This window comes from Carassius gibelio, chromosome B23 (assembly GCF_023724105.1).
Source record: "Carassius gibelio isolate Cgi1373 ecotype wild population from Czech Republic chromosome B23, carGib1.2-hapl.c, whole genome shotgun sequence".
NCBI classification, from domain to species: domain Eukaryota; kingdom Metazoa; phylum Chordata; class Actinopteri; order Cypriniformes; family Cyprinidae; genus Carassius; species Carassius gibelio.
The window spans coordinates 14,120,431-14,147,265 of NC_068418.1; the positions used below are offsets into that span (position 1 = coordinate 14,120,431).

Below are 26,835 nucleotides of genomic sequence, written 5' to 3' on the forward strand. Positions count from 1 at the left end.
GCAGTGTACAGTCGAAGTCTGTTGCAAGGCATTACATTGAAATATTGAACACTGTTTCGAAAGCATGTTCTCGACTATACATGTTAACATGAGACTAGCACCAACACTGCTCTTCACAGACAGTTAGTGCATTTCAACCCTGTAATGACCACAAAAAGACTGTTAACTCTACTTGTGCAAGGATATCTTACATTATACTTAGTGACACTATTTCTCAATTGTGACCTAATTCTATAAATTTCACAATATATCTTTTATATCTTTTTTTTTCACTAATTGGGATGTGTTTTCTGTTGAATCCTTTATTTTTGTAAATCCAATGGGTACACGGTTAACTACAAATTTGTACTAACTTGGTTATGTTCTCACCAGCCTGTAATCCAAGCCTGTGTAAAGCCAAGGGCCGTGGTCTGCAGCCTAAAGGCTTGAGAATCAAGGAGACCGCGGAGTTCAAGGTTTACACCAAAGGAGCTGGCACTGGAGACCTCAAAGTCACCATCAAAGGGCCCAGTAAGTGGATGCCATACTCATTCACAATGTTTACTGTGTAGAGCCCTCTGTATTAACTCAAGCTATAGTACAGATATTTAAAGAGCTAGTTACCCAACAACTAAATGTGTTGCGCAGAGGGTCTTGAGGAGCCCTGTAAGAAGAAAGATCTGGGAGATGGAGTGTACAGCTATGAATATTACCCCACCACACCTGGGAATTATATCATCACAATCACATGGGGTGGACAACACATCCCACGCAGGTAAAATAACCTCATGCAGTGGGTTTCTATTCCCAGTAAGCGAGTAGTGATTGGACTTGGTAAATGTCAATTCCTTTTTCTTGTTTCCAGTCCGTTTGAGGTAAAGATTGGATCCGAAGCAGGACCGCAGCAGGTCAGGGCATGGGGTCCAGGACTGGAGAGTGGTGTGGTAGGAAAGTCGGCTGACTTTGTGGTGGAAGCTCTCGGGGATGACGTGGGCACTTTAGGTATGTTCCATTAGCTCTGCTTTCATTCGTCTGTTTGAACAACATAGTTGTATATATACTTTTTTTATCCAATATGTACTTGGGAATTCTCCATTCAGGGTTCTCAGTGGAGGGCCCATCCCCGGCTAAAATCGAATGTGACGATAAGGGCGATGGCTCCTGTGATGTGAGGTACTGGCCAACAGAACCAGGTGAATATGCAGTTCATGTTCTCTGTAAGAACGAGGACATCCAGCTCAGCCCTTTCATGGCCGAAGTCGTTCCTGCTCCAGGAAAAGACTTCTATCCTGACAAGGTAATTAATCTGCTTGCTTTCTAGAAATATTTGATGTGAAATTATTCCTAACATGAGCGGCTGGTAGTCCTGTTGATGCGTCTCATTTTGTAAATCAGGTGAAGGCTTATGGTCCAGGTCTCCAGAGCTCTGGCCTTTCAGTCGGCAAACCAGCAGAGTTCACCGTAGATGCCAAACAAGGTGGCAAAGCTCCTCTAAAGATTCAAGCTCAGGTGTGGATTCTGCTTTATGGCTCACGACTTACTCCTCACTCTAATTCAAAGCACTAACAAGCTCTTTCCCTCTCAGGACCGTGATGGAAACCCAGTGGATGTGCAGGTGAAGGACAACAGTAACGGAACATACACCTGCAGCTACACCCCTCGAAAACCACTCAAACACACTGTGATGGTGTCCTGGGGCGGAGTCAACATCCCAGAGAGCCCATTCAGGGTGGGTAGCCATCAGATATGGTTAACGTCCTTAGAATTACTAATGAAAAGCGTTTTAATGTGTTCTCACTGCTTTTGTTGTGTAGATGAACATTGGGGCAGGGTGCCATCCCAATAAGGTGAAAGTATCAGGACCTGGAGTGGCCAAGACTGGCCTGAAGGCATATGAACCAACCTACTTCACTGTGGATTGTGCGGAGGCGGGACAGGGTAAGAACTCAAAGTTTTTCATCTAGTACTTTTAGAGTTAGTTTTTTTAGGGGCAAATAAGCTTAGTGTTTTTGTCCTCTGTCTTTCAAGGTGACATCAGCATAGGCATCAAATGCGCCCCAGGTGTTATGGGACCTGCTGAGGCTGACATCGATTTCGACATCATTAGAAATGACAATGACACATTCACTGTCAAATACACCCCACCTGGAGCGGGCAGCTACACAATCATGGTGCTGTTTGCTGATCAGGTAAGAGGAAGCGCAAGTGTATGTGGTGAATGGTCTAGTGAGGTTTCTTTTATTCAAACTGGTTTTGTTTTCTAGGCCATTCCCCTGACGCCCATCAGAATCAAGGTAGATCCCTCTCATGATGCCAGCAAGGTTAAAGCAGAAGGCCCTGGACTCAACCGTACCGGTGAGGGAAAAACTATTAAATAAAATGGAAGACCATTATTTAGTATGACCAAAAAGTTTGTTTTAGTTTTTGTAGTTTAAAGGTGAATCTCCAACGCTGTTATTTCTTTTCAAGGTGTGGAGCTGAACAAACCCACTCACTTCACTGTGAACACCAAGGCCGCAGGCAAAGCTAGGCTTGACGCTCAGTTCACTGGACCCTCCAAGGGAGAAGCGGTCCGTGACTTTGACATAATCAACAATCATGACGGCACACACACTGTTAAATACACCCCTGTTCAACAGGTGAGCCGATGTTTGCTGCTGTAGTCCCAATGGCTGGTGATGCTTGGTTTTGAAAAGTATATTGCAGTGTTTGAATATTGTAACTATTGTTTTCTAAATGTTGTTTTGCAATTGAGTACTGGTGCAATTTAAGTGCTCCTTTTCTTCTGTAGGGCAACATGGGTTTGAATGTCACATATGGTGGTGATCCCATTCCCAAGAGCCCGTTTGCTGTAGCAGTCGCCCCATCCGTGGACCTCAGTAAAGTTAAAGTGGCTGGTATTGGAGATAGTAAGTTTAACACTTTACTTGTCTAGCTTGCCGGTTAACCTGACTCACGAATGAGAGATGCTTTGACATCTGACTGAATGTAACATTGAAACATCTGTGTGGATGCTTTGAAACGATGTGTTGTGAAAAGTGCTATACAAATAAACTTTGATCGGACTGAATCACCTTTAACCTTTTACAAGTAAAAAAATTGCACTTTATTTTCTAGCAATGTCCGTCGGAAAGGATCAGGACATCACAGTCAAGTCCAAAGGAGCAGGTGGTCAGGGCAAGGTTGGCGCCAAGGTCACAGGTCCATCTGGCAAATCGGTGCCTTGTAAAGTTGAACCAGGCCTGAGCCCAGAAACCAGTCAGGTCCGTTTCATCCCCAGAGATAAGGGACCCTATGAGGTTGAACTGACGTATGATGGCGCCCCCATTCCCGGCAGTCCATTCTCTGTAGAAGCCATTGCACCTACTGACATATCTAAGGTAAGGCAATTTAGAAACCTAGGAATTAAATATTATTGCCAGTTTAACAAGGCGACAAAAAGGCGTCAGGAAAAGCTCTTTGTGGGGTGTTTATTCAATAAACTGTAATTTTGCCTAATGTTGCATGACTTCTCAGCGAGTGGTTTTGGCGGCTTTAGCTGTAGAACAACAATACTCTTTCTTTCATATCCCCTCTTGTCATGTATAGGTGCGATGTTCTGGGCCAGGTCTGGAGAGAGCTAAGGTTGGTGAGCCAGGAAAGTTTGTGGTTGATTGCACAAATGCTGGTCCTGCTGAGCTGACTATCGAGATCATCTCAGACAATGGCACGGAGGCTGAAGTCCATATTCAGGACAATGGAGATGGAACCTACACCATCACTTACATCCCTCTGTACCCTGGAGCTTACACTCTCACCATCCGCTACGGTGATCAGGATGTGCCGAACTTCCCAGCCAGACTCAATGTGGAGCCTGCTGTGGAAACCAGTGGAGTGAAAGTGTTCGGACCTGGAGTGGAAGGCAAAGGTAGTGTGGCGTTCTCTGGTTTATCAAGCAGTAGTTCCTCTCGTCTTTGCTTATTTTGCCACTTTGAATGTTTCTCTATAGGTGTCTTCCGGGAAGCCACTACTGATTTCACTGTGGATGCTCGTGCGCTCACCAAAACGGGTGGCAATCATATAAAAACCTGCGTCAATAACCCATCAGGCAACCGCACAGAAGCTATGATTAGAGACCTTGGAGATGGCACCTACCAAGTGGAGTACACGCCCTATGAGGAGGGTGAGTTTCAGCACCACTATTAAAGATTGTAAAAATGTGGTATATTATGAGTTGCTTTTACACCAGTCTTCTGTATTGCATGCTGATAGGCACACACAGTGTTGAGGTAACATACGATAACGCCCCAGTTCCCAAGAGCCCGTTCCGTGTGCCGGTGACCGAGGGTTGTGACCCAGCACGTGTGCGTGTACACGGTCCAGGACTTCAGTCTGGCATCACTAACAAACACAACAAGTTTACAGTGGAGACCCGGTGGGTAGATTCAGAACTCTGACTGATTTTAGCTCAAGATTAAAACAAAAAGCACTTTCAATAGGTCTGGTTTTAAGGTTCTCTGCCTCACTTGTGTGTTTTGATGCAGTGGGGCCGGCACAGGTGGACTGGGGCTGGCTATGGAGGGACCTTCTGAGGCCAAAATGTCATGCACTGATAACAAAGATGGCAGCTGTTGTGTTGAATACATCCCATATGAGCCAGGCACATACAACCTCAATGTCACCTATGGAGGCCAACCAATCACAGGTCAGCATCATGTCTATCCATTTATCTTTATTTATTTATTTTTAATTTGTTTTTAATCCTTTTTCTTTCTTTTTTTTGACACAACTCTCCCCCCATCCCCTCTACAGGAAGCCCCTTCTCTGTACCTGTCCATGATACTGTTGATGCAACTAAAGTGAAATGCCTGGGTCAGGGGCTTGGAAACAATGTGCGTGCCAATATCCCACAGGTCTTTTCTGTGGATGCTAGCAAGGCTGGAGTGGCTCCCTTGCAGGTCCGAGTGCAGGGACCCAAAGGTGAGACAGCAATTCAGTAATTATCTTGTTTTATTTGGCTTTTTTCTTTCCCCCTCCATTGAATAAGAGGACTATTTATGTTGTGTAGGTGTCGTGGAGCCTGTTGAGGTGGTGGATAATGGTGACGGGACTCACACAGTCAGCTATGTACCCACAAGAGAGGGCCCGTATTCCATTAATGTCCTGTATGCTGATGAAGAGATCCCACACAGGTAAACTCCAGGCTCAGATCAATGACTTCAACCCTGTTAATCAAAATGAGCTTTGAAAAGGTTTTGCATTAGGAATATATACAGAAAAAAATATACATAGAAACTAACATTGCTTAACAGAAAATCTGTACCTTCTGCATTGATATGGAATACTTTAAGAAATATTTGAGGGAGGTATTTTATCCTTTGTTAACATTTTAAAAGTGTGATCCGTTTTTGCTGTGGTCTTCATTTGGCATTAAAGTTCTCAGTGGTATTGGCATCGTCTCCTGGAGTTGATATTATAGCAGGCCTGGTGCATTTTTAGAGTCCCTTGGACCCTGTCCTTCCCTGCTGTTTATTTCCCCTCTCACACGCTCTTCTTGGTCTCTTTATTCAGTCCTTATAAGGTGAAGGTTCTGCCCACTCATGATGCTAGTAAAGTCCGTGCCAGCGGCCCTGGTCTGAATACCACCGGCGTGCCTGCCAGTCTGCCTGTGGAGTTCACCATTGATGCCAAAGATGCAGGAGAAGGACTCTTGGCGGTCCAGATCACTGTGAGCTGATGTTTCTCTTTACAGCCATAAAGTTGCCACAGTCTCTCATTCAACCTTTTATTCATTGTTCTGTTCTTAATGCTTGTTTTAGGACCCTGAAGGGAAGCCAAAGAAGGCTAACATCCGTGATAATCAGGATGGGACGTATCTTGTGTCCTATGTACCTGACATGACTGGCCGCTACACCATTCTCATCAAATACGGTGGTGATGAGATCCCATACTCTCCATATCGTATCCGAGCCCTGCCAACGGGAGATGCCAGCAAATGCACAGTCACAGGTATGTAATGCTCGGGTTGGATAAGTTGAAATGACTTGCCACTCCAGTCATTAATGATTGCTACCCTTTGTAGGCCCCTTTCCATTCATTAAAAAACTTATCTGTTGAGCTCTAAACATAGAAAACAATATAATAAGATAGTAGGGTAGCGTGATGTTGAAATCAATATGTAATTATTGCTTAATGTGATAATCAAATTACTCAATGATTAAAAATATGAAATACAGCAGAAACACTGTCTAGAGCTGCACACATTGCAATGCTTCACTCTGAAACCGGCAGTGCGTAATTTGCCAACAGCATGACAGTTTATAACACTTAAATGAAAAATTCAATTTTTTTTAGTGTAGTAGTAGTATTGCAATAATTGTTTAATTTGTACTTAATAAATTGAGAATCAGGTTTATGTTGCAGTTACATTAAATGTCAACTTTATGAGAATTTGGTTCTGAAAACAACCAATTTTTCAACTCTTTTGTACAAAAGTATGTGTCGCATTTTAAAAAAAAAGATTTAAAAATTAACCATTTTAAGTCGTCTGGTGAAAATTCCTGTATTTTCATATCCCAATAGCAAAAAAGGTGAAATGTTGCAGTGTCAGTTTTTCAAAATACTTTTTTCTGAAAAATGAGCCAAACTGCTTGACGTCCATATTACAGAAAGGAGAGGGTAAATGTGCCTCTTTATTTTTAAGATGGTCTGCCACTGTACACTGAGTGGAGGGATCAGAATAATCCTGTGGTTTTGGAGCCACTGGAAACGGAATGTTTTGACTCTCCACTATGTTCTTTGAACCATTTTTCCATCCAATCTAAACCTCAGTTTTCAGGCTGATTATCACAAGGGAACAGATTTTTATCCTTTTGTGTAAAGTTTGTTCTCTGTACTGCTCCCATCTTCACCCAGAAACACACCTCCTGTTGTGCAGCGCTGCTCACATTCCAATCACTTCATCCCTCACTTCTGTTTTATCTTTTGCTCACAATTTGTTATATTTTGCCCTGATTGTTACTTTTTCACTTTTTCTCGCTCTGCTTCACGGTCTCAGTCTCAATTGGAGGTCACGGTTTGGGTAAGCGTTTGAATAATGCTCTAGTCATGTCATTTGGTACTGCATGCAGAACGGTGATACCAAAGGCCTCATAATTTGCCATCCTATCTACTACTATAGCGTAGTCCATATGTAGATTATCTTGCATCTCCCGCCGTTTTAAAATGACTTTAGTAGTTGATCATTGCAGGTGACTAATGACTAACTTGCCAGGTCTTTATGGTGTAAAGTACATGTACTGATAGTCTTTTTTTTTTTTTTTGCTTGTGTATATTTCATTAATATTAGTGTTTGTATTAAATTGACAGCTCTGGAAATTGAGGTAACAGACAAAAAGGATAGTGGATCTATCAATTTTAAAGTCACAGAGCGAGTATTCTTTTTTTGTTTTAAATCTTAACCTGCATAGACAAGTAGATCTCTTTAAATGATGGATCCCAAGTCTCTAAAACTGTTACCTTGACGCTTCAGATGTTTTGCATCTAGTGCATGGTGGAATGTAGCTATGGAGGGATGGGTACTAAACTATCTAATAACAAGACATCTGCCTGCACATTACCTGTTACTAAACCTTTCTCTGTATTCTGTAGGTGCTGGAGTTGGTCCAACTATTCAGATCGGAGAGCAGACGGTCATCACCGTGGATGCAAAGGCTGCTGGGAAGGGCAAGGTGACATGCACGGTGTGCACTCCGGATGGAGGCGAGGTGGATGTGGACGTAGTTGAAAATGAGGATGGAACGTTTGACATCTTCTACACAGCACCCCAGCCTGGCAAATACATCATCTGTGTGCGCTTCGGTGGAGAGCACATCCCCAACAGCCCCTTCCAAGTCACGGTACATATATGCCACACACATCCTGTGTTCATATGGAGCACTGTTAATTCATTTCAGATGTTGAACACTCACAGGAAAATGTTTCCGGCAGGATAGCATGTTAAATACACTGTGAACCTCATTACAATGTGAATAAATTTGTAGCTTATTCTTGCATCAACGAGCAATTCAAGGTATTAGTTCACCCAAAAATGTACATTTCCATCCTTCCACCCTGTATGATTTTCTTTCCTCTAGTGTAGCGGTTCTCAACCTTTTGACTCAACGGTCCCTCATTGTCCAACAACCAAAATATTCAAAGCCCCTCAGTATTGGCAAAGATATTTTCTCTTGTAAAAACAAGCAGCGGTGTCATAATTACAGAAGAAATACATTTTGTTCACAGAAACTGGCAGTGATAATATATTGAAAACAATATATTAAATTGAGAGAAAATGTATAATTTTGGGATATCTGTGAGATTTAAGATGCTGTATCTGTACATTTCTTTAAAATAGATTGAGAAGTTTAAAAGAAACATTTAGGACAAGGCCTTTTCAAACCTTTAAAAAACTTAATTTTATGCAGTGTTCATAGCATGTTTTAATTCTTCTACTATGTTTAAGCAAATTACTGAAAATAAGTTTAAATGTTTAAATTTAGAATTTTTGGCAGTTTGTGTCTGAAGCGTCATCAGTGTAGATCTATGGGATTTTTGAGACTTATCGATTTAATGAAAACCATAAGTCTGATCATAGGAAAGACAGTATACAGTAAGTCAGAATAACCTTCATGTCTGGCCTGAATTTGGTCATGGATTGGAAACTCTAAGCTCTAGTAATGGAAATTTTGGTCTCAGAGGAAGGCCACATTGCTGTATTTGAGTCCTTACTGGAGTGATGACTGTAACCAAACTCACACTCATAAATTTTCGGGACTCTCAGCCATTTTTCTACATTTCTTCTGTGAGAACTGAAGCATGCTTTTTTTTTGTAGCATTATATACATTTTCAATAATAGTTAATGTTAAGTTTACGGTTGAACCAATGTGAAAAGGCAAAAATAATTTAGTGACATTTTAGCCAATTCCTCGCACAAAAACTGGTTTTAAAAAAAGTAAGGGTCATAAATGACAACCATTTTAATTTCAGGATGAACTGTTGTTTGGCAAGAATCTAGATCTCTTACAGTGGCTTCTGGTTGAGCAGCGTTGTACCGGAGGTGGTTATTAAAGGGATTTCTTCTTTGATTCTGTTGCCCTGTCTCAGGCTTTGGAAGGTGACTCTCCTGATCAACTAATGCAGCAGACCCAGAACCTGCAGTACGCCTACGCGCCCAACATGGGCCAGCCATGGGTACTGACACGCCTCCATTTCATGCTCTGTTACTGACCAGTCCCCATTCGGTCATGTCCTTCCTTTTTTCACCCTCCTGTTTTTCATCTTCCTCCAGGTTTAGGGTTTTTCACCTCATTTCCAATGATTCTGCTTTATGTGGACTCTTAAATACGTTTTCATTGAGTCATAGAATGACAGCCATTTTGGAAAGCACTAAATGTGGGGAATCACACATTTGAACAAAATGGCTGGTTGTTGTGGAGCTTAAGCTGTGTTGGACACTCTCATTGTCTTTTATGTGGGCATTAGATGTTGTTTTTGTGTGTGGTACATCATCGTTGGTCACGTTGTCATTTGTCTGCTTGGCTTTTTCTCCACCCCTTCTCCAGATTGGTCAGTCTGCAATCTCTCATTAGTATGTCATTCTCTCTCACAGTGTTGGTGGCTGCTTCATCATCCTCGTCATACTCCTCTCCATTATCATTGTTTTTTTGGTTTTTAAGGGTACTATTGTCATGTCTGCTGATTGTGCACTTCATCTCCACTCATGATATGCGTGTGTGTATGTATAGTTTAATATTAATCTTTTGTCTGCTGTTTTTTTTTTTTTTTTTTTTTTTTTTTTTTTTTTATTATATAGACTTATGACCTGGTAAATTTAAACACTGTGGAATAAAAGTAATATTAAACAAATTGAGCAATAAGCAAATATTGGTTACTTGACCCAAGCCTCAAACAAACCCATTAGCTCTAGATCTTCAGGTTCTGATGGCAATCTGAGTTCAGTGTCCACCTCATGGTTAGTTTTGATCGGATCGATTCCTTCACAGGCTACAGACAGACAGTTGGGCATGAATGGGCTGGACGTAGCTGGACTGAGACCCTTCGACTTGGTCATTCCTTTCACCATCCAGAAAGGAGAAATCACAGGTATTCTACTCTACGAATCTGTCCAATAACAGAAATGTCCTGATTTCTACAAGAAGATTCTTATGTGCACCCCATGCCTTACAGGTGATGTAAGAATGCCTTCTGGAAAAGTGGCCAAGCCTGACATTACCGATAACAAGGACGGCACAGTCACGGTGAAATATGCCCCAACTGAGGCTGGCCTGCATGAGATGGACATCAAATACGACGGAATACACATCCCAGGTAAAAGAGCCTGTGATTGGGCACTTCTTTTTCCAGACGTACAAACAAGTTTACATGGGATAAATACTTGAAAAATGTTTTTTTTTCTTGGTGTGTGTGTTTGTTTGTGTGTGTGTGGGGGGGGGGGGGGTAATCAATCAGTATATGAACTGCTCAATTAAGAAATCCTTCTCTTGCATCTTAGGAAGTCCACTGCAGTTCTATGTGGATTATGTCAACAGTGGTCATGTGACTGCCTATGGTCCTGGTCTAATTCATGGCATGGTTAATAAACCTGCAGTCTTCACGGTCAACACTAAGGATGCTGGAGAGGGTATAGATGCTCACATATCAACCAACTCAGATTTTATTTATCCTATTTATTTATTGGTGTTTTTTCTAACTTGGTTTTCTCTTTTTATATCCTGTTTGTTATTTATCCAGTTTATTTATTATACTAATGCTTTAGCGATTCTGTTTTTGTTTTTTTTTACGGACGGCCTTAAAATCTAAAATGTGAATAACCCAAAATAGAAAAACTGGTTACAATATTTCTTGTTCATTAGGTGGTCTGTCTCTGGCCATCGAGGGTCCGTCAAAAGCAGACATCAGCTGCACTGATAATCAGGACGGTACCTGTACCGTCTCTTACCTCCCTGTTCTTCCTGGTGACTACAACATCCTTGTCAAGTACAACGACAAGCACATTCCCGGCAGCCCTTTCATGGCCAAGATCACAGGTGCTTTAAGTGCTGCTATGATATTTGGAAGCAAAAGAAGTCCATTCATGTCCACTGTTTAAAGTGAAGTCCTCAAATCTGTGTTTGTCCACAGGCGATGACTCGATGCGCATGTCTCATCTGAAGGTGGGCTCAGCTGCTGACATCCCTCTAGACATCGGCGAGCTGGACCTCAGCCAGCTGAGCGCGTCCCTTACCACCCCGTCTGGCCGGGAGGAGCCGTGTCTGCTCAAGATGCTCAGGAATGGGCATGTGGGTAAGTGTTACGATGGAAGTCACAATGTGTGGAATGAAATGTATGGAGTCTGCACTTGTTCTGATCACATCTATTTCTGCCATTTTCTCTCAAGGTATTTCCTTTGTGCCCAAGGAAATTGGAGAGCATCTGGTTAACATTAAGAAAAATGGACGTCATATTCCTAATAGCCCCATCTCAGTCATGATCAACCAATCAGAGATCGGTGATGCCAGCCGTGTGCGTGTGACTGGTCCAGGCCTGAGTGAAGCCCGCACCTTTGAGCCTGCAGAATTTGTCATTGACACCAGAGATGCAGGTCATTTGCTCAAAAAACAAAAATGTTGGATTCTTTTTAATATTCATGGATCTCATTATCTTTGGTTTAATTTTATTTTATTTGTTAATTTGTTTTATTCAATTATCTTTTCTTTTTTCTAAGGATATGGAGGACTCAGTTTGTCTATTGAGGGACCCAGTAAAGTAGATATCAACACTGAAGATCAGGAAGATGGCACCTGCAAAGTCACTTATTGTCCCACAGAACCAGGAAATTACATTATTAACATCAAATTTGCAGACCAACATGTTCCAGGTATTTACTAGCGGAGTTGCACTTTCAGAATTAGCCCTTTTTTGATGTATGATTATACAGATTGTTTAATTTCACCCTTTATGCTCCTCCAACAGGAAGTGCTTTTACCGTCAAAGTGACAGGAGAGGGTCGGATGAAGGAGAGCATCACCCGCAAAAGAAGAGCTGCCTCTGTGGCCAATGTTGGCAGTCAGTGCGACCTCAGCCTGAAGATCCCCGGTAAAACTTGTGGAAACAATATTAACATTATCATCAAAATTCCCTCCTTTAACACCCCTACAATGGTCACCCTCTGAATTTTTGGATCCACAGAGATCAGCATCGCAGACATGACTGCTCAGGTGACCAGCCCGTCTGGCAAAGTACACAAGGCTGAGATCATGGAGGGAGAAAACAACACGTATTGCATTCGCTTCGTGCCCACGGAGATGGGTGTGCACACTGTCAGTGTGAAGTATCAAGGTCAGCATGTCCCCGGATCCCCCTTCCAGTTCACTGTGGGTCCTCTTGGAGAGGGAGGCGCCCATAAGGTCCGGGCAGGAGGCCCAGGATTAGAGAGAGCAGAGGCAGGTGTACCAGGTATGGTTTTTGTCTTTTAAATATTCTGTCACACTTTAGTTTGTGGTTGAATTTTGGCAAAATTTCATATGCACTTTCAAATCAAGCAGCTTTCCAATGGTCAACATGACATTTAACAGCCAACTGCAAAATCTGTGTTGGGGTATCTTTCACCAAGCGAAAATCCTGATTGTGTGGATTATAGCTGAACAGACTGGATTTCACCCACAAAAATTAGCAGAGCAATGATTTGTGTGATCTTGATGCTTCATGTTTTCCCCATGTGCAGCTGAGTTCAGCATTTGGACCCGTGAAGCAGGAGCTGGTGGTCTGTCGATTGCGGTCGAGGGACCCAGCAAGGCAGAGATTGCATTTGAAGACCGCAAGGATGGATCCAGCGGCGTCTCCTATATTGTCCAGGAGCCTGGTGAGGCCTTTGTTCTGGATTCTCACTGTTCTTCCTTATGGTAGGTTTTAAGGGTCTAAAGCTGACTGCTCTCCATCCATTTCAGGCGATTATGAAGTGTCCATCAGATTCAACGAGGAGCACATCCCTGACAGTCCATTTGTGGTGCCTGTGGCCTCACCATCTGATGAAGCCCGCCGGCTCACTGTTGCCAGTCTTCAGGTGAGGCTTCGAGAAAGACAGACATTTGTCCAACCCAAAACGACTCCAAGTCCACCCTTGGCACAGCAGCCACAATAACAGTGAAAACATTACCTCACATTAAACCAATCTAACTTGGTTGCGTTACGTCATGGTACTATCACAAATATAGGAAAGGAGAGGTAAATGTCAAAGCACCACACATGCTCTCACATACATGCACACACTTGATAACTGCGTAAATAGTAAGTCTTTTACTTCTACCATTGATAAAGTCATACACCTCACACAAAAAAGCCACAGTTATCAGTTGCTGCTGTGTTCACGGGCGGCGCTGGGGTTTCTGGGATACTGAAGGACTGTTTGTATTTCTCGTGCCTTGTCCTAAAGGCTCCCAACAGCCCTACCACCAACATGGATTAAAATGAAAGGCTAAAGGGTTAAAGAGGGCAAAAAGGCTTGTTTGTCTTTGTGTTCTTGACTTTGAACTATTTCCTTTTTGTGTATTCCTGGGGGTGGAGGGTTTTCATTTCTTGGTTTCTCAAAGCCTCTCTCTTTAACCCTGTTAGCCTGACGGTAAGAGATGTAGAGAGTCGTATAAGGCGAGGGGCTGTTACGTGTAAGACTTTTACTCCATTTTTGATCCTTGGTTGAGTGTGGCAGTGTCATGTTAATGCAGGAGTCCGGATTAAAGGTGAATCAGCCGGCCTCTTTTGCTGTGAGCCTAAATGGGGCGAAGGGAGTCATCGACGCCAAAGTTCACAGCCCATCCGGAGCGCTTGAGGAGTGCTGTGTTACAGAGATCGATGAAGGTAACGATGGGTTAAGTGTTAAGCACAGTATGCTTGCACTTCAAAATGAAAGCATTTACTTGTTGGAAATGCAGCATCCAGAAGAAAGATTAACCGCTTCAAAAAGGACTTAAATATTGTTCCTTGTATTACCTCAAGGCTAACACATGCCAAAATTAGCTGAAGTAATTCTAATTTATCTTCATCTTTCCTCTCTCCGCCTTTCCTCACAGATAAGTATGCTGTGAGGTTCATCCCCAGGGAGAATGGCCTGTACCTGATAGATGTGAAATTCAATGGTTCTCACATCCCTGGAAGCCCCTTCAAGATCAGAGTTGGTGAAACTGGCCAGGCTGGAGACCCAGGAATGGTGTCTGCTTATGGAGCTGGTCTGGAGGGAGGCACCACTGGTACAATGCATTTTAGATATCATGTATAGTGTGGTCTCTTTATAGTTGTTAAAGTGTGCAGTCGAACTAAACTCACCGTACACCACCTTCTCAGGATCTCCGTGCGAGTTCATTGTGAACACCAGTTCAGCTGGCCCAGGAGCTTTGGCAGTGTCCATCGATGGGCCTTCCAAGGTGAAGATGGACTGTCAGGAATGCCCAGAGGGCTACAAGGTCACCTACACACCTATGGCGCCTGGAAACTACCTAATTTCTATCAAATACGGTGGACCGTACCATATTGTTGGCAGCCCATTCAAAGCAAAAATTACAGGTAAGAACCAAAAAAAAGCTTAAATTATAACTTGTTGCTTGTTCGTCTTTGTCAAATTCAGTGTTTATCATAGTGTCTAATTTGGGGTGGGCAAACTGTTGTCGTCTGTAATGTCAAATGTGTCTCTTGCAGGCTCCCGATTGGTCAATAGCCACAGCATGCACGAGACTTCATCAGTACTAGTTGACCCTGTGACCCGCAGCGTGATGGGCAGCCAGCAGGCAGCGCCAGGCTGGGGCAGCTCCGATGCCAGCCGTGTAGTTGCCAAGGGTCTTGGACTCAACAAGGGCTTCGTAGGACAGAAGAACACTTTCAGTGTGGACTGTAGTAAAGCAGGTATGAATCATCTAGAAATTGATTGCTTTGAAACTGAACAATTGGCCATTCAGTCAGTTTAAGTTAATTGCAAGCATTTAACACTATATTCCCATCAATCTCTACAGGGAGGAACATGCTCCTGGTTGGAGTGGACGGACCCAAAGTGCCCTGCGAGGAGATCTTGGTGAAACACTTGGGTAACCGTCTCTACAATGTGTCCTACCAGCTGAAGGAGAAGGGAGAGTACATCCTGGTGGTGAAATGGGGTGACGAGCACATCCCCGGGAGCCCGTATCACATCACTGTCTAACTGCCCTCCAGCGTCAAATACAAGAACACTGAAAACTCTCGTCTTTCTTTCTTTTCATGATCCTCTCATCCTTTATCATGCTGCACCACTGTTCAGCTTTCAAGCAAGAGAGGGATTTCACAGAAGCACCTTGTCACTGTATACCAGTCATTTTTGGATCCTGTTACATTTGCTGCATTCAGTAATCCTTTAAATCAGAGGGTCCTGGTGGCTTTTGCTCAGTGTTTAATTTGTTACTGATGTAGTCTCTAACACAGTAGCTGCTAGAATGTTTTGCCTGGTTTAGAAGACTGCTGTTCCAGTCATAACTGTACAGAGTAACCATTGCTAGTAGCAGGAGAAATACAGATGTGATTCAGCCGCTTGTTTAACACAAATCTTTCATTTTACTTGCCATTGGGTGAAGAGGTGCCTAACCATAGACTGTCATGTAGACTGAATTAACACTGGTGCCGAAGCTCTGTGGGTCTGGCCTTCTGTCTGAGTGTTTTGAATATTTTTCAGTCTGCAGAGCTGCATGTTGCTTCCATTTGACCATGAAGACATTTTATTGAAAATGTCATTTGGGTGCCATTTAAAACCAGGATTGTGTGCCAAGTGATTTAGCAATCGAAGTTAAATTGCATGACAAAGAAAAGATGATGTTTACCATGTCATTTGGGTGAAGGCATAACGAAAGGGAGATTTTTATTTTTTATTTTTTTTGGATGCATACTGCTTTAGTTTATTGTTGGTTGTGTAAAATGCACTTGAAAGTTGTAACATTTGGCAAAACATCACTTATTTGTGCTCACTTTGTCAGCTCTTTAGCCCTTTGTGCTCCAATGTCAATGTATAATCAGTATTCCAGAATTTAAAAAAAAAATGAAATTGTCTAAAATTTAAAGTTTTGACTTGCCGTATTTTGATACACAATAAAATTGTCTTAACTATTTTTCTGTCAACCAATGTGTAAATGCTATAATTTTCTTGAATATGTGTTTTTTGGGTTTATGTTTCTGGATTTTTTTTTTTTTTTTTTTTTTTTTTTCATGAATGGTGTTTTCATGGTTAAATTATTTTGTATAATGAATTTAAGGGAACCGTAATTTGAAATTGGGTGATCTGTATTATGTGCGAAATGTCTGTAGACCTTTGAGCTATTATTACGCATATTTAAAAGATTATACCTTAGTCACCATCAGTGTTGGGTAAGTTACTCAAAAAAAGTAATCCACTACAAATTACTAATTACTGCTCTAAAATTGTAATTTGATTACATTACTGATTACTGCATGCAAAAAGTAATCAGATTACTAATTACTTTACTTTCAAGTTACTTTGAAAACCTATTAAACATACAAGGAAAAGAACTACAAACAAAGTGAAACTCAGTTCTTTCCGTAATTTAATATTGACTGAAAAATATTAGAGAAATATGAAAACAGCAACTTGAATTAAAAATGCAATGCATTTCTATAACTTAACATTCTTAACATAAACTTGCCTAACAATGAAAACTGTAGTCTTTTTAAATGTATCTACAGTATGTCTTAACTACATGGGTGTCATTCCAAGGAAGCTTCTATTATTACAAGTCCAGATGTCTGCGGTTGTGGAGACATATTCCAAACGATCGAATGTTTTTTTTAAGAACATACTCCATATCCGCATAGGGCTGTCACTTTTCGTTCGAAAATCGATTGCACAATCGATCGGACCAACCAAAAAAAGTTTCGAAAATGAAAATAGGGAATCGATTTTGAAATAATTATCGATTTATTTAAAAATAATTAAACAATTACAAAAATATAGATGTAAAAAACTTGTGTTATGGCTTACTTTATATCATGTTACGCTGGCTCGGGCTTGCGCTCCAGTTTGTGAGGTAAATGAATGTGATGTGTTTCGATTAGCGCGAGAAAGATGTGAAATGGATGCTGAGTAGATGCAACGGGGCTTGCCTCTGGCGAAAATACGTTTTGGTTGCACCAGCAACTAAAGCAAAGTTCTGAGGTGTGGAAAAGTTTTGACCATGTTTATAATGAGAATAATGAGTGAATAATGACGCACCATCAGTGAGCGCATGGAACACATTGAAGACATCTACAGTGGATTCAATCATTTTCCTTCACAAAAACATGTAGACCTAGCCTAATCTCTGTGAGTAAAGGTTTTTCAAATTATAACTATATATCCATTAAGGCTTAAATGCATAATGTGGACTGAGTATTTACGCTAATGTTGGCATTATTCTATTATTAAATGTCAGCTGATATGTGGAGAAGCAAACCCGGCGGAGCCTTTATCTTAATTTCGTTATTGCCAAATACCCATCTTAATTAAAAATGTATCTTAATTTAATCTGTTAAAAAAGACTCGTTTTTATTGGTGCGTTTTTTTATTTTTATTTAGGCTATAGGCTAAATTAGTCTGTCTATTTAGAGTGCTGAGATGTTACGATGTTTACAGAGGACTTATTTTATTTCTTTATTCCAACTTCCAAGTGGCCTATAGTCTACGTTAGTTATGAATAAATTATGTTAAAACATGTATAAATGACTCATTGTTGACAAAAGGCAAAAGAGCTTTGTGTGTATGCGCATATCTGAATGTCGGGCTGCGCTGCACACGGGTTCGGGCTATTAAAAAGCTGTCAATCAAATTGGAATACTACTTCTCGGGCTCGGGCCGAAACCTGTCGAGCTCGGGTCCTGTCGGGCCTAACTTTTAAGGCCAGATTAAAGCTCTAATGCCATTAAATAAGAAATATTGCTGACTTGTGCGTTTCCAAGCGCTCTATGTGGCGTTGAAAAAAAAGGAAACGTCTTTTTTTTTAGAAATGGAAAATAGATTTTACAATCAATTCAGTGAACACTTATGTCTTAAAAATCGAAAAAGCTTTTTACACAAAAGTGACAGCCCTCCATCCGCATAGCATTTATCTAGATACCTTGCAAATGTCTTTCGGTCCTGCAAGGGTACAGAGCTGTCCGTCACTATCATCGTAAGCAAGTCTCTAAATGACTGCGATTCCACAGTCGACAAGGGTAGCATTTCCTCCACCACACACGCTGCTACAGCTCTCTTCACCTGTCCAGAAGTTACCTTCCCTCCCGATCTTGAACAAAAATCTCCGTCCATTTTAACAGCACGAGTTCTCCGGTAATTCATTAAAGCGCATGCTCAATAACTGACGCATCCGCCCCAAAACGTGATTAGAAATGTATTTTAATTTATTTACTTTAATATTTTTTTCTTACCAATACATTTGTAACGCAAGTAACGTAATTTTATTGACATCAGTAACTGTAATCAAATTACATTTATTTTAAATGTAATGAGTTACATTACTGCGTTATCACGAAAAGTAATTAGAATACAGTAACGCGTTACTTTGTAACGCGTTATACCCAACTCTGGTCACCATGAAATCAAAATGGCAAATTCTTATGAAATAGTTATTTTAAGTTATCCATGCAAATCTTTAATTCATATGATCTAGTAATCTAATCAAATTATTGTAATAATGATGAGTTAAAATCTTATTTATTTTTTTTTGTTCAAGAAGCCATTTCACTCTGATACAAGCCACAATGGGAAACAACAGTTTGTCAATGTAAAAATAAACTAAATATACTGCTAAAAGACACTTACACTGGCACAAAAAGTAAATCCACTAGTGTAATTGCTTAGTTACTGATTCATCAAATCAGTTGTGCGCCTGTTGAAATCTTTTGAGTAATTGTAAATCAGGTTGACGCCCAAAGCTGGCATGCAGTCAAGATGCAGTACATAAACAGCTGTACTCTGTCCATATAAGGTATGACGGCTCCAGTGTCATGACTATGGTTTCCAGGGCCCTGGGTCTGTCTGTTACTGAAGACCCCTCCTTGTGAGGCCCCTTGTAAGGAAGATTCTGACCACGTTGTGACGGCCTTAAAGTTTACTTTGATTTGAATAATTATGATTTGCCTGGCTTTATTCGCACCAAAAGTAATTTACACAGGTAGCTTCGGTGATGTGGTTCGTATGAAAGCGCTTCCCTTCAGAGAAGCGTGACAGTGAGTCACGATAAAGATGTCTGTCCATGACAACGCCAAAACAAACAGTTTGGGTTTCTCCCATCTTCAAAAACATCAAAGTCCTCCATTAGTTATAAACTCGCCCCACAGCGGTAGAAAAGTGCACTGCACGTCGGGTTCAACCAAAAATGATAGCAGTCATCATCATCACAGAGCAAATATCGATTACTGTTTTGTAAAAAAAAAAAAAAAAAATCACGAAATTGCAATGACTGGACTGAGGAGTTCAAGCTTCAAAAGCGACCATCATATCTATTTAAAAAATAATTTTTTAATACAGTTTATATATATATATATATTGTATTATATTTTAGAATATTCAACAGCTATTACTCCAGTCTTCAGTGTCACGTGATGCTTCAGATATCATTCTAATATAGGATAACCTATATGATAATTATTATTAAATTTATATGATTTGGCATTCGGCCGAAAAAAAGTATTATCAGTGTTGATGTTCTGCCACTTAATATTTTGTGGAAACTGATACGTATTTTCCACAATTCTTTAATGAATAAAAAGAAAGAAAAACTGTATTTGAACGAATTAATATTTTTTTTTTACATCATATTGCTTGCTTTTCTTAAGACTGTACAAGAGTAAGCTATGTTGTTGTATAGGGCGCTTTGTACAACATTTTGCGTTCAGTGAGTTAAATAAAATATAATAAGAAAGAAAGAAGGTGTCGACGCGTTGGCCACGCCCAGTCCCTGCGAGGCGTCAAAGGAAGTGATGCGTGACGTATCTCCTCCTCCAGCGCGACACGCCCAGCTCAGGAAAGCGCCTTTTTAACGTCCTGGGATCGATTAAGGTAATTGAATTATACTTTTTTTATTTATTATAAAATAAAAAAGGTATATGTAGGCGACAAAATACACCAAACTATTGCTATTGCTCACTCGTCTATCCCAAGTCATGCTAATGCGCTGTTGAAGTTGTGTCAATGGTTTCTTTCGCTTGCTAGCTCGATCTAAGAAATCCCCATCTCTGACCTTTGTTCGTCTGAAATACGATTTTGTGGTCCTTTTCTCCCGAATGCCCTGACAGAAGGTTCCATGTTCGCTTGATCTTTGCGTTGGACGTGTCTTTTGTCCAGAGTCACAAAGTTTCCACATGTGTGACAGCCAGCCCCAGATGTTGTAGCAGTCTGACAGAAGTTTATTCTTCTGCAGCGCCGCTTGTTGTATCTCTCTGTGAGAGATCGATTTCGTTCTTTCAGACTCTCTTTAGAGATAAAATAATCTTGTTTCACGGTTTTACGTTACGTTTCTCAGTCAATCCGTGGGCCTACTAACGTTAGTGGCCTGCATGCTACAACATTATTGTGAGTCATTACGGTTTCGAACCTTAAACCTTTACACAAAACCTGTTGTTGCAGATATGACATCTTTAAGTGGAAAATCTGATAAGGAGATCAGTCAGCTGCTGGATGAATATGGCATTAAACATGGACCCATAGTAGGTATGTGATATTAAACCTTTTGTCTTTTTGAGTAAATTGTAAAATGATAGTCATAAAAGAATTATAAACATTTTCAAATTTGCAGAATCCACACGGAAGCTCTATGAAAAGAAACTGATTGAAGCCATGACCAAAAAAGCTAAGCCTTCCCCGTCTGACAAGACATACTACCGAGAAGAACGTAAGAAAAAAAAAAGAGAGACAGGCTTTGACATTCCCCACATTGAAGGTGTAGAATTACACTTAGAAAATTTTCTTTTGTTTTCATAGAGGAGGAAGTGGAATATATTACCTATCAGCCCGTAAGTAAAAACCGAACTTAACTTGAAGGATAACTGCTCTATTATTATTATTATTTTATTATTATTATTATCATTATTATTGTTGTTAAACCATTTTTCAAATTCGGCAGCCACAACTGAGCATGTATGATGGATCTGGTGATGTGTAAGTAGCTTATTTCATTTTCCTGACTATGTTTTCTTCACATTTCTTCAGGGGTTTCTTCAGATCTTAAAAAGCCTTAATTTGTCCTTCCCCAATTTAAGGCATTAAAAAGGTCTTGAATCAGAGCAGAAAGCAGCAGATGCCGTAATGCAGTTTTGAAAAAGAAACAGAACAGAAATGACCATTTTAAGTTTAAAAGTGAAATAATTTTTTCTTTGCACCTTTTAATTACTCTGGAATTAGAAACCGAATTATTTCTATTACTATTATTATTGATTTTACAGGGTATGGTGGTTTTTGTAAATAAATACCTCCACTTTATTAAGGCAGGTGGTGATCACATAGAGGTTTCTAGATTTAAATTCAAAGAGATACTATAGTCTTTGCATGACCTGACGTTTTATTCGTACGCAGAATGAGTAGATGTGAACATCAGGAGCGCTGAACACTCATGCAGTGTGTGTTTTATTCATACTGGAAGCCGGGGGGCGCTCTCGCACAGAAAGACTCATAGAAGTAATAATTTATGATGTGCAGGACGTCCCTAATATAGACAAAAGCATCTGGCTATCCCTGTAGCTGAGGTGAATAAAAAGCAGAAACGTTTTTACTGATGAAGTGTGAAGACAATAAACACACGATTGCGAAAAGTTAATCAAGTTATCTTCAGGTAATAAATAAACTATATGAATAATGCAGTACTGTTGACTTATCATTTAGTATAGAAACTATTAAATATATTTCCTGCCTTATTCTGTGATAAAATCGGAAAAGGGTGTTCGTAGTAACCTTTATAAACCAATCATAAAATTGCATTAGTGAAATGTAAAAAAAATATTTTAGCCCCTTGCTGCAGCCAGGGGCGTAGCAGCCATTTTAAAAGTGGGGGGGACAGCTGTATGGTGATTTGACCCAAAGCTGATGTTCATAATAAATTCTAAATAGAATACCATTTGGCATTTTACTTTTTCAAATTTGGGAACATGACATGATAGCTTACAGGAACCTATTTTTGTTAAATCATACTCGAAATTAAAAAATACTGCAGGACTTTGAGACCAATGGGAGACCATCTATAATTTTTTTTTATGAAATAAAGATATTTTATGATATTTACAATATTTCAGTTGCACTACATTTGAACAATAACTGTTTTTTTAACAGTTGGACAAAAACAGGTGTTAAATGAGTATACAGATTACATCTACAGTAATTTTATACAACATACATTTTATGAAAAATAAGAGACAGATAATCTGTGAAAAAATCAAGCTCCTCTGGCTCCTCCCAGTGGTCCTATTGCCATTTGCAGAAATACATCACTCCCGGTAAAAAAACAACCAATCAGAGCTGCGGTCCGTAACTTTGTTTGTGTTCAAAATGTAGAAAAATGTATATAATAAGCGAGTACAACATTAATCTATTTTCCAAACCGTGTTTTTGGCTTGTCCTGAATCACTAGGGTGCACCTATAATAAGTGTTTATATTCGGACTATTTTAGATTGCTTCGGGGATACCGCGGCGGAGTAACCCAGTACCTTTGTGATTCTTCATAGACATAAACAGAGAGAAGTAGTTCCGGCTACGATGTTCTTCCGCAAGACGCAAGCAGTTATGTGTATTAACCGCTAAAGCGTCAAAAGTTCCCTACTGCAGCTTAAGATAGTCAATCTGCTTTTTTTTATATACAAATCTCACCTGTACACATTCTGGAGAGGTTGAGCAACTGCCCCCTCTCTCCGCCAGTGACGTCACAGCCTGCCTTTCCTACAGACTAGTTAGGACATAAAGTAACAGTTATGAATTAAAAGAATAAAATTTGATAAAGTATTTTAAGATATTCGTTGCAAAACAAATATGATTTATTGTGAAATGATAATTTTACTCCGCGAGCAGCACGTAGACAAACAAAAGACAGCAGAAACCAATAATATTGTTACGTCTTATTTAGCAGACGCTTTTATCCAAAGTGACAATTAGGAGAGCATTTAACACACTGAATCCGGCGCGACGTGACGAGGTCCATACGGGTTCAATAGGTTAAATCATAACATGAAAACTTTATCGCGCGATTCGTGTCATCGCGACATACTGTAACATACTTACAGTGTGTGTTTGAAAAAAGGATGTAATCGTCCTTTGCTTTTTTTCTGGGTGCATTTTATCCCAAACGGCCTAATAGCAAAGTGAACAAACGAACGAACGAAAATTCAGAAGAGCAACAAGAGATTTGAAGCTCATAGCAGACGCGCCCAGGAGATGATTCGCTCTGTGATTGGCTGAATGTTACTTCACTCAAATCTAAGTAACAAATCAGACAACACTACAGGAAATATTCACGCTGGATCCTAAAAAAAAAAAAAAAAAATTAGCAGGGGTCAGAATCACCTGTTTCTAAAAGTGCGGGGGACGTGTCCCCCCCGTCTGCTACGCCCCTGGCTGCAGCTAAAGTTACTTCCACAGGCTACACACAACAATATAAACAACAGCTGTGCATGCTCTCTTCACAACGTTCTTGTCAAATAATAATAATATGAGTATATCAGCACACTGCTCCGCTGAGAACTCCCCGGCAGACGCGGACGTTATTGAAGGCATCTGGTAGCACACTAAATTACTAAAGGTGTCTGAACGTGAGGGATCGTCCCGGATGAGATCGTCAGGTAAAAGGTCATCATAAGAATCATTTTATTTTATTTACGGCTAAATTATTATGCATTCATTTTACTAATAGTTTGGTTCGTCAGTCCTTCATAAAAGCATTTAATTACAAAAGAAATTTAATAAATTGACAAAAGGGAACTCAAGGGGAAAGGGGGCCGGTGCTCAAGCACCCTCTGCACCCCGGTGAAGATTTTGTTGAGTAATTTACTCGCAGTGTAGAGGTATCTTATCCTTAAAAATAGAAGAAATACAGTGTCTCCAAGGATATGAAAACATTTTCCATATTCTGTTTTTGTAAAATGAATGGAAAGTTGTATTTTCAAACTTTGAAGTTATACAACACTTTGACAGTACATACACAGATAAGAAACCTGCAGAAACCCTGATGTTTAGCAGTAATCTGACATCTATCAAACATCTGAGATCACAAATGCTTACAGTAATTGTATATGTGTGATCTTTCCCTAGCACAAGGAGGTCAAAGGTCATCGGTGGCAATTTTGCCCATGAGTGAGATTCAGTTGTTCCTTTTTCATCAAATATTTTAGCTTAAAAGTAGTTTGCACCTAAATGCTAACTGGATATATGTCCTCTCTCCACAGCATACCGAGGTCTAAGCTGACTGATTACAGAGATGGAGACCTAGGCTATAACAATGAGTCCGTTTTTGTTTTAACAATATTATTTGTGTTTATCTTATTTTTGTCTCGTTCTACATGTTACTACAATTTGTGTATAATTCTGTAATACAATAACCTCACATAAAAATAAATGAAATGTCCTCACTGTCTATTTTGAAGGCCCATGATCAGCCCAGCTCGCTCGTCCTATCAGAGCTCTTCTCGGCCCGGTCCGTCAGTCTCCGCATCCATGCAGCGTGGTCCGTCCAGTCCAGAGAGCAGCAGATCTGGAGGGGTCCCGGGCTGGCTTCGTGTCCTGGTGTTTCTTATCATTGCTGTGTTTCTTTATTACGTGTACACGTGTATGGAGCCTGCAGAGGAGACCCCCTTTAAAAGCATTAAGTAGAGGAATAGTGAGATGTTTTAAATATGTTCATCAGCCCCAAACTAAACTGATTCAGTACAAAACAACAAAATATAGCCAGGATTAAGAGCAAATAATATTCTGTTTGAGTACAGATTGTGAGGTTTAGTACCATTTGTCGTACATCCATAAACTTGTGCATAATGTGTAAAGTTTTTTCCAAATACTTTGTGGATTTTTAACCGATACAGGAAGACTATCTATATTAAGAAATTTCAGATTTTTTTTTTATCATTGGGGCATTCAAGTGTCTTCATAAACTTATTTTCTCATGAATTGTATGTCAAATCCTTTTGCTGTGGCCGTGTATTTAGGGCTTGTGTTCATGTGGTATTCTGTAGCACGCTATTTGTCTTCAGTGTTTTTTAAATAAATTCTAAGGTTCTGAATTTAAAACTGAAGAGATGTAGGCAATAAAGTGCTAGTTTTTGAATAATAGTTACAGTTAAAGGCCACTGTTAGTTACAATGCAACAACCCCTTCTGCCAAGACTAGATTCACAGTATAATAAGCTTTAAGTGCCTTATTACTATTATGGTAAATTATTAAGGGTATAAATTGTATACATTTTTTATTAAATAAACTCATTAATTTCTTCCTGCTGCTTGTCACTGACAGATAAACACTACCAAAATGCATTTTATATATATTATATATATATATATAGTATTATAATATAGTGTTGCCAAAATGGTTTTGTTTTTGTTGACAACCTAAGCCACACATTTTGCAAAGTGATTGAACATACAAAAAATGTTCAAACACTTCTTAAATTCCCAATGTTTTTTTTTTTTTTTCATGTATTTATCGACTATTAAATCCTTTGACCAAAAAAGAAACAAAGTTTGCTTTAATAAAGTTTCCAGCAGCATACGTAAAGACTTCTGGTATTGTTAAAAGGCTCTAGGAGAGAGACAGCAGATGTCTGGGAGTAAGTGCTGTCAAAACAACTAATCACAATCAAAATAAAGGTTTTTGTTTACATAATATATGAGTGTGCACTGTGTATATTTATTATATATATATTATATATTTATTTTTCAAGAAAAATATGGTATGTTTATATATTAAATTTAGATAAAATATTAAATACATGTATAAATACATTATATAATTATGAATTATTATTACATAATAAACAGTATACATATAATATGTAAACAAAAACTTATTTTTGACCGCACTACTGGTAATATATTGCAAAATCTTTTTATTTCTTGTTTGCGTTCAAATGAAGTGAATAAACAGTAACAAATTAAACTAAGGAAATTCAGCTGGAAACCTCAAATTACACATTTACTCAGATATGAGTGCTTTATCAAAGTGAAGGTATCCATAAAAACATCAAAACCCATACATGATATCTGTATGGATCAAAAGGATGGCAGAAAAAAAGTTCTTGACAATTACTGTCAATGGTAGCAACTGTGGGTTTGGTAAAAGTATAAATAATGAATAAGTATGAATAAAAGTCCTTAAATATTCCGTATTTTCCGGACTATAAGTCGCACATTTTTTCATAGTTTGGCTGGTACTGCGACTTATAGTCAGGTGCGACTCATCAAAATTAATTTGACATAAACAGAGAGAAATGAACTAATAGAAAACATAACCGTCTACAGCCGCGAGAGGGCGCTCTATGCTGCTCAGTGCTCCTGTAGTCTACACTGAAGACATAGAGCGCCCTCTCGCGGCTGTAGACGCTAATGCTTTCTCTTGGTCCTTGGTTCTAAATAAATGCGACTTATAGTCCAGTGTGACTTATATATGTTTTTTTCCTCATCATGACGTATTTTGGGACTGATGCGACTTGTACTCAGGTGCGACTTATAGTCCGAAAAATACGGTTATTCCGAGGGACTGCAACATCAGATGCTGGTTCTGAAAAAGTAGAGATGTAAAGTCATTAAAGTGCAGTACAGCATTAGAATTAATTTAAAAAACAAAGTATAGATGACAAGATAAAAATAT

At 39.8% G+C, this 26,835-nt stretch overlaps 2 protein-coding genes across 5 annotated transcripts in view; both read left to right on the plus strand.

Moving 5' to 3' along the window:
* Positions 1 to 16,126, plus strand: part of flna (filamin A, alpha (actin binding protein 280)) — a 34,182-nt gene extending 18,056 nt beyond the window's left edge. Inside the window, exons 9-47 of one of the 4 annotated variants that reach the window (XM_052594206.1) lie at positions 373 to 510; positions 628 to 754; positions 845 to 981; positions 1,080 to 1,276; positions 1,375 to 1,488; positions 1,565 to 1,708; positions 1,794 to 1,917; positions 2,008 to 2,168; positions 2,244 to 2,334; positions 2,449 to 2,618; positions 2,771 to 2,888; positions 3,097 to 3,359; positions 3,568 to 3,886; positions 3,968 to 4,141; positions 4,231 to 4,393; positions 4,503 to 4,663; positions 4,771 to 4,938; positions 5,027 to 5,150; positions 5,530 to 5,686; positions 5,778 to 5,967; positions 7,016 to 7,039; positions 7,609 to 7,856; positions 9,104 to 9,190; positions 10,003 to 10,102; positions 10,187 to 10,327; positions 10,512 to 10,640; positions 10,873 to 11,046; positions 11,141 to 11,302; positions 11,397 to 11,600; positions 11,724 to 11,876; positions 11,972 to 12,094; positions 12,188 to 12,454; positions 12,723 to 12,860; positions 12,946 to 13,061; positions 13,720 to 13,852; positions 14,065 to 14,241; positions 14,336 to 14,554; positions 14,687 to 14,890; positions 14,998 to 16,126. In XM_052594206.1, the coding sequence (XP_052450166.1) occupies positions 373 to 510; positions 628 to 754; positions 845 to 981; positions 1,080 to 1,276; positions 1,375 to 1,488; positions 1,565 to 1,708; positions 1,794 to 1,917; positions 2,008 to 2,168; positions 2,244 to 2,334; positions 2,449 to 2,618; positions 2,771 to 2,888; positions 3,097 to 3,359; positions 3,568 to 3,886; positions 3,968 to 4,141; positions 4,231 to 4,393; positions 4,503 to 4,663; positions 4,771 to 4,938; positions 5,027 to 5,150; positions 5,530 to 5,686; positions 5,778 to 5,967; positions 7,016 to 7,039; positions 7,609 to 7,856; positions 9,104 to 9,190; positions 10,003 to 10,102; positions 10,187 to 10,327; positions 10,512 to 10,640; positions 10,873 to 11,046; positions 11,141 to 11,302; positions 11,397 to 11,600; positions 11,724 to 11,876; positions 11,972 to 12,094; positions 12,188 to 12,454; positions 12,723 to 12,860; positions 12,946 to 13,061; positions 13,720 to 13,852; positions 14,065 to 14,241; positions 14,336 to 14,554; positions 14,687 to 14,890; positions 14,998 to 15,182 (6,224 nt within the window). In that variant the 3' untranslated portion in view covers positions 15,183 to 16,126. The remainder of the gene's footprint in view (positions 1 to 372; positions 511 to 627; positions 755 to 844; positions 982 to 1,079; positions 1,277 to 1,374; positions 1,489 to 1,564; positions 1,709 to 1,793; positions 1,918 to 2,007; positions 2,169 to 2,243; positions 2,335 to 2,448; positions 2,619 to 2,770; positions 2,889 to 3,096; positions 3,360 to 3,567; positions 3,887 to 3,967; positions 4,142 to 4,230; positions 4,394 to 4,502; positions 4,664 to 4,770; positions 4,939 to 5,026; positions 5,151 to 5,529; positions 5,687 to 5,777; positions 5,968 to 7,015; positions 7,040 to 7,608; positions 7,857 to 9,103; positions 9,191 to 10,002; positions 10,103 to 10,186; positions 10,328 to 10,511; positions 10,641 to 10,872; positions 11,047 to 11,140; positions 11,303 to 11,396; positions 11,601 to 11,723; positions 11,877 to 11,971; positions 12,095 to 12,187; positions 12,455 to 12,722; positions 12,861 to 12,945; positions 13,062 to 13,719; positions 13,853 to 14,064; positions 14,242 to 14,335; positions 14,555 to 14,686; positions 14,891 to 14,997) is intronic. The other 3 variants (XM_052594207.1, XM_052594208.1, XM_052594209.1) reach the window with 3 other exon arrangements.
* Positions 16,127 to 19,948: 3,822 nt separating this feature from the next.
* emd (emerin) lies at positions 19,949 to 25,853 on the plus strand. Its single transcript, XM_052594953.1, has 8 exons — positions 19,949 to 20,057; positions 20,625 to 20,708; positions 20,794 to 20,889; positions 20,979 to 21,010; positions 21,121 to 21,155; positions 24,289 to 24,330; positions 24,423 to 24,479; positions 24,621 to 25,853. Exons 2-8 carry the CDS (start codon positions 20,627 to 20,629, stop codon positions 24,844 to 24,846), a joined length of 570 nt encoding a protein of 189 aa, XP_052450913.1. The 5' UTR covers positions 19,949 to 20,057; positions 20,625 to 20,626; the 3' UTR covers positions 24,847 to 25,853.
* The last annotated feature ends 982 nt before the right edge of the window (positions 25,854 to 26,835 follow it).